A 5,543-nucleotide genomic window follows, 5' to 3' on the forward strand; every position below is an offset into this window, starting at 1 on the left:
CGCACTAATGAGCAACCCGTATATGTTTTTTGATTGTATTGAAATATAGGTATATGTTATTGGTTCAGTATTTTGTTTCTGTTAAGGTGCTTCCATCTTAAATTTTCTAAATTATAAAGCTGTCATCAACGTTTTTGGAAAGTTAATTTTACTTTATCCATATTTGTTCCCAGCAATATTTTGACGGTTGGCTATTAACCTAAGAACGTTTCACAGATGTTCTCTAAACATCGCGTTTATAATCCCAGTGATGTTCCAAATTACCTTTACAGGATCTTCCTATACATGGCCCTAACAGTCCCCAAAGTATGTCCCATAGACGTCCCACGTACATTTGGGGACGTACCGAGACGTTCGAGTGACTTAGGCCTATGGCCTGTAATGACTTCCTTGGGATGTCTCAGGGACCGAGATGTGTTTGCTGGGATATAGGATCTTACCCATAACAAAAATTATTAGAAGATATTGCCACAGTCTTCTTCAGAGGGAATAAATGTACTTGTCTTTTTATAAAATATTTAATCATATCAAAAGTACAAATGATGGGTTTAAATATTCACAGTATTATACACAAAGATTAGGATATTCTGACAATAGTTAGAAGTCTCAAAATTCGACCCAATTGTTATTAAAATATTGTCTTCACCAGACATAATCCGTAGTGCAGATTAGACTACTCAATGCTCGATGCATTGAGATCCTGGTCAGTCAGTAATGTACATGTTTGCCGGGTCAGACCATCAACAACTTAGCGATGATTTCAACCACTAAAACAGAAAAAAATAAGTCAAAAGAAAATTATCGGCATGTAGTAAAGACGAAATTGTTTGAAAACTGGGAAATGGGTCTAAACGCTTGAGGCGTAGGAATAACATTATTCAAGCTGCATGTATTTCGGGGAATTTAAAACATGAACTTTTTAAATCATACGTCAAGATTTAACATCCTAACGTCACAATTACAAAAAACTAATCACCAGTTAATAACTCAAAGCTCAGATATTTTAAAGAATAATTTTATTAATCACATCAATCGAATTGTTACGCCACTGTGAGCATTATTGTTGCGCTGCTGTGTTAGTTTGACGTAGAGAAGAGAGGGAGAATTGTTCTCTCTCAGACAGACATCTTGTAAAAAAAGTACTAAATACACGTGCTCACAAATTGTTTGGACCCTGTCGTTTTTGTAACCACCTTTGGTAAAAATCTAAATGAAACCAGTCCACCAGCAGCATTAACAACTCAGTTTAAAATAAACCAAACAGGAATGTGAAAAAAAATATAAATGAACAACATGTCCGGAATATCGAAGTTATTTTTCCAGTTGCAAGCCATTCCTTTTTGCCGTTTTTTTAGGGTATTCGGTAATATTGGCAATGATATCAAAAAGTTTTAACGCAGACCGAAAGCTATGTGGAGCTATTTTCGAAAAGTGCTACAGTTATGCCTTTAGGGCAAGACGGCAGCGTATGTAATTGGAAACAAACGATATCAGAAGTCTTTAAACCCACTAGAACATGGCATTTTTCTATTAAGAATGCAAAACGGTAACTTTAGAAATGGAGATTTTACATTAGCCGTGCATTACGCCATATGTTGGTAAGCAATTAAAGAAAAAAACACTTTTTATCTTTAATTAAATATCTGAGCCAGAACAGTCAGGTTAGAAATAAAAAGAAAGGACATTGCCAGACGCTGATGAAACTGAAAAGCAACTCGCAAATTAATTGAATAAATTCCTTCTATACTGGTATAATACGCTTGAAGATATGTTGTAAATTACATTATCTAATATGAATTTGAATATTTGATTATTTTACAAGTACAACCTTTCCAAAATAATAGGTATTAATTTTACAGAATTTTTTTCAAACAGTTTTGCTACCAAAGCGGCCATCCCCACTGCAGTATGAAATACTGAATTTCCCATCCATTTTTCAATGTTTTTTCAAAACAGATAAATATTTTAGGTACAGTTCCTTTACAATTCCCTGTAATTTTTTTTATTAAAAATTGTTTGTTTTGATATTAGCTATAACAAAAGCATAGCATTCTTTTGCAATTTACTCAAAAGTGAAGCCGGTGGATGTTGCCGCTTTTGATACCAGGTCTCTCATATACTCTAATAGCAATCATATAATTAAACATTAGTTGTATCTTCAAGCTGAAATCTCAGACAATTGAACTTGAATTATTTCTAAGATTTCTTCTCCAAGGAAAGCTATGCACATATTTGGTTTTTAACCGCCTGGCCTTGATCGAATAGCGGCTCCAGCCGAAATTCCAGCTATATCTCACCCAAGAACATCTGCGCCGTTTCGGTTCAAATACAACTTCCAATACTAAATACTGTATAGGACGTCTAAGCTAGGGTCCATCACGGGCAGCAAGCAGAAAACAATATAACGCAAACAAGATCCAGGACTATTAAAGCTCCAAGAAGTTAACTTAGAATCTTTACTGCGGGAACTAATTGTATAAATCACTAAGGATGGAATTAGCATGAGTTTCAGCAACAGCCACTGATTTAAAAAAGTGCTAGAATCTACAAGAATCCGTGTTTTTCTGAGGTTATAATTTCGTTTGCAATGGAAATATCAAACCGGCAACGCGGCAGTGAGACGCGGAAGCGCAATCAGCCAGGATTGGTGCGGACGGTTAAGAAAAAAATATCTGCTCTCCGCTTGGGTTAGTTTGGGTTAGTATTAAAACTATCAGGAAAAATAAGATATTATGTCTTAATATCGTGAACATGTTTTCAAGTTTTACCTCGGATAAGCTCAACCTAATTGTCCCGCTCTGCGATGGATCTTTGGATTCGAATGCATCTGAAATCAAAATCACTTTTAATTTTTACTCAAAGGGGATACCAATTCAAAGTAGTTATTGTATGAGGCAAGACTCTTTTATATAATCAGGGCAGGGTTTTTCAAATCGAAACGCTTAGGATGCATTTAAAATTTTAAGATTAAAACAATCGCGAAATACGCTGGCTCAAGATAGGAGAGGGCCCTTCCATCACATATTAAATTTAGTTAGGGAAACGTCGCCTATGATGGCGTGCTTAAACTGTGTGGCTCTTAATAATGATTATCAAACAGCGCTCTGAAAATTCAAAAATTCATGAAAAAAAAAACTATTTTTGATACCTATGCAATCATAGCTCACCCGGTTTCCAATAATAGCATGCCTTATTTTGGTCAACTAAATCTTACCTTTGTCGATTAAAGGGACTTATTTTAAAAACTTTTTATTGAAATACTGACTTACAAAGTTTACACATAAAAAAAAATAATTCTAATACTAAATGTTACCGGCACGCATTAATATCTAAGTTGTATGCTAAAAAAATTATTTATTTGTAAACAGACATCGCAAATAAACTGTTCAATTTTCTTATCGACTCCTGCACATTCACAATGGCGCCACGACTTACACACTTGGCAACAGATCCATATTTCTTTTGCACGTGACACTGAATAAAGCTCGTTGCAATATAAGCAGCCAACAAAGATTCTTCTATCACTTTTTTCTCTTCGCGCAAATTACTGTTTTTTGTTATCTTTCTTTGCTTCCTCATTTTTCTTTAATTCGTCAATGTCTGGGGTTGTGTTTATTAATCCAGTCTTGCCTCGTTTGCGCTTCCCAATATTTTGTGATCGAGCAATAGCAACGGAAAGCGGGGATATAATTTTAATGCAATTTTTAATATTTTCCAAGGAAGAAGTTCGCAGTTAACCACTTCTGGTAGTTGAATTTTGTCATTTTGGTGTGCGTTGTCCTCTTTTGTTGAATCTTTTTTTAGAGCTTCACCTGTCTCACCGGCTATATGATCTTGAGAGAGATCCTGCTCGTTTTCTTCACCTTCTTGGGACATAAGTTGATCAGTGGTTAGTGATGGCGCAAACATCCAATCCTCAAATACATTCGGCTTAAATGGAACTATGCATGTTTTTGCAAAAGCATTAACAGAATTTGCTAGTGTAGCACCTTGTGAGAAAACATTATCCAATAATCCATAAATTTCAAAATCCGTTACAGTTCGTCCAGGGTTTTGCGTTAGCCAGAGTTCAATATCTTGGTCTTAGTAAGTTTGAAGTGGCCCAAAAATTCCCACATGGAGAGGTTGGAGGCGATGTGTGCAATGTGCAGGACAACAGAACAAAACAATTCCATTTTCTTTGGCATATTTCAGGACTTGTAGGCCTTTATGACTAACTTTATGACTGGTCATCTAGCCTTTTTCCTGACAGAAAGCTTTGCTCGCTAGTGGAGCATTGTCCATCAACTCATTCTTGAACCGCTTTTTTGAAAATCTAAAAACTGGTGGAAAAAAGTTCCCAATGACGCTGATTGCACATACACGGTTAGGTGCTTGCCACGCTCAGCGGTGCTGAGCGCACTTACTTGCTTGCGACCTTTAGTAGCAAATACTCTTTGTGGCCGCTATTGTACTGTGCTTAATAGAGACTCATCCACATTGCTGCGCCCAACGCTGACAAGTATGATGTTATGTTGGTTTTATTGAAAGCCTGAGCGTAAGCCATAGAAACATTTTCTGATATTCTTAATAATATTCGTGGGTGCCTTGTCAGAAATCCCTTAACCCACTTTTTTACCAGCCATTTTTTTTCGACATTGAAATTGTGCTTCAGGTGTCTTGTTTCTGCGATTTCAAATACTAATTGTCTCAAATCTTTGCAAGTAATGCCGAAGAATCTTATTTCCATATCAACAATATGTTGTGTCAAACATTCTTCTACATCCCGAGGTGATATAGTCCTAAGTCTAGTTTCGTGTTCGAATTTGTGATGTATCTTCGACGCAATCTTGTGGCGAGCACATTAAAAGTCTTAGGAGCAAGTTGCCAACCCATCCTTTTCTGCCTGACATTTTCAATTACTAATTTCATATCATTTTCACTCCACCTTTGCTTTTCCTTTCCTTCAGTCTTTGATGACATGTCTAATTCGAAAAAGAAACAAAAACATTAAAACAAAAAATATTACTGCCTATGATGGCAGACTGTGCGATCATGGGTATATGCCATATATGCCATCATTGAAATAGTGATACAATTAATTTGTATTAATTTATTTTTTAAATAATAAAGATAAACAAAAGTACTTTTCGATCGAAGGAAAATTTAAGTAATAATCAAGTGTTTTTAATCATTTTTGTTGACCAAATTAAAATATACAGGGTGATTCAAAATTGGCGTCTTTCCTTTTAAGGGGTGATAGAGGCTCCCTTGGGGAGTACCAGAAAAATATCGAAAATATTTTTTTCGAAAATTTCTAGAAGATATTAACAGATGAAGATCGAATTTCAACTTTTTTATTAAGCATTATTTCGAAATTGTTCCATGTTTAATTGGTAGCATATTGGAATACTTAAGCATTCAAAAAAAAAAGTTACGATCTTTGCTTCAAATTACGAAAAGTTTTGATATTAAAAAAGTTCTCTTCTACAATTTTTTGATGAAAAGGCACAGCGGCAATGATGTTTTTTGTCATTAACAGATAGTTACAGGTGGATAGCCCT

At 35.3% G+C, this 5,543-nt stretch overlaps 1 protein-coding gene across 3 annotated transcripts in view; it reads right to left on the bottom strand.

Moving 5' to 3' along the window:
* Positions 1 to 502: 502 nt before the first annotated feature.
* Positions 503 to 5,543, bottom strand: part of LOC109537686 (calpain-C) — a 101,547-nt gene continuing 96,506 nt past the window's right edge. For 2 of the 3 annotated variants that reach the window (XM_048669695.1, XM_019904532.2), the window contains 2 exons: positions 2,769 to 2,827; positions 503 to 767 (listed from right to left, as the gene is read on the bottom strand). In XM_048669695.1, the coding sequence (XP_048525652.1) occupies positions 741 to 767; positions 2,769 to 2,827 (86 nt within the window). In that variant the 3' untranslated portion in view covers positions 503 to 740. The remainder of the gene's footprint in view (positions 768 to 2,768; positions 2,828 to 5,543) is intronic. The other variant, XM_019904534.2, reaches the window with a different exon arrangement.

Source organism: Dendroctonus ponderosae, unplaced genomic scaffold (assembly GCF_020466585.1).
Source record: "Dendroctonus ponderosae isolate FM_Combo_2020 unplaced genomic scaffold, Dpon_F_20191213v2 Dpon_F_20191213_9, whole genome shotgun sequence".
NCBI lineage: Eukaryota > Metazoa > Arthropoda > Insecta > Coleoptera > Curculionidae > Dendroctonus > Dendroctonus ponderosae.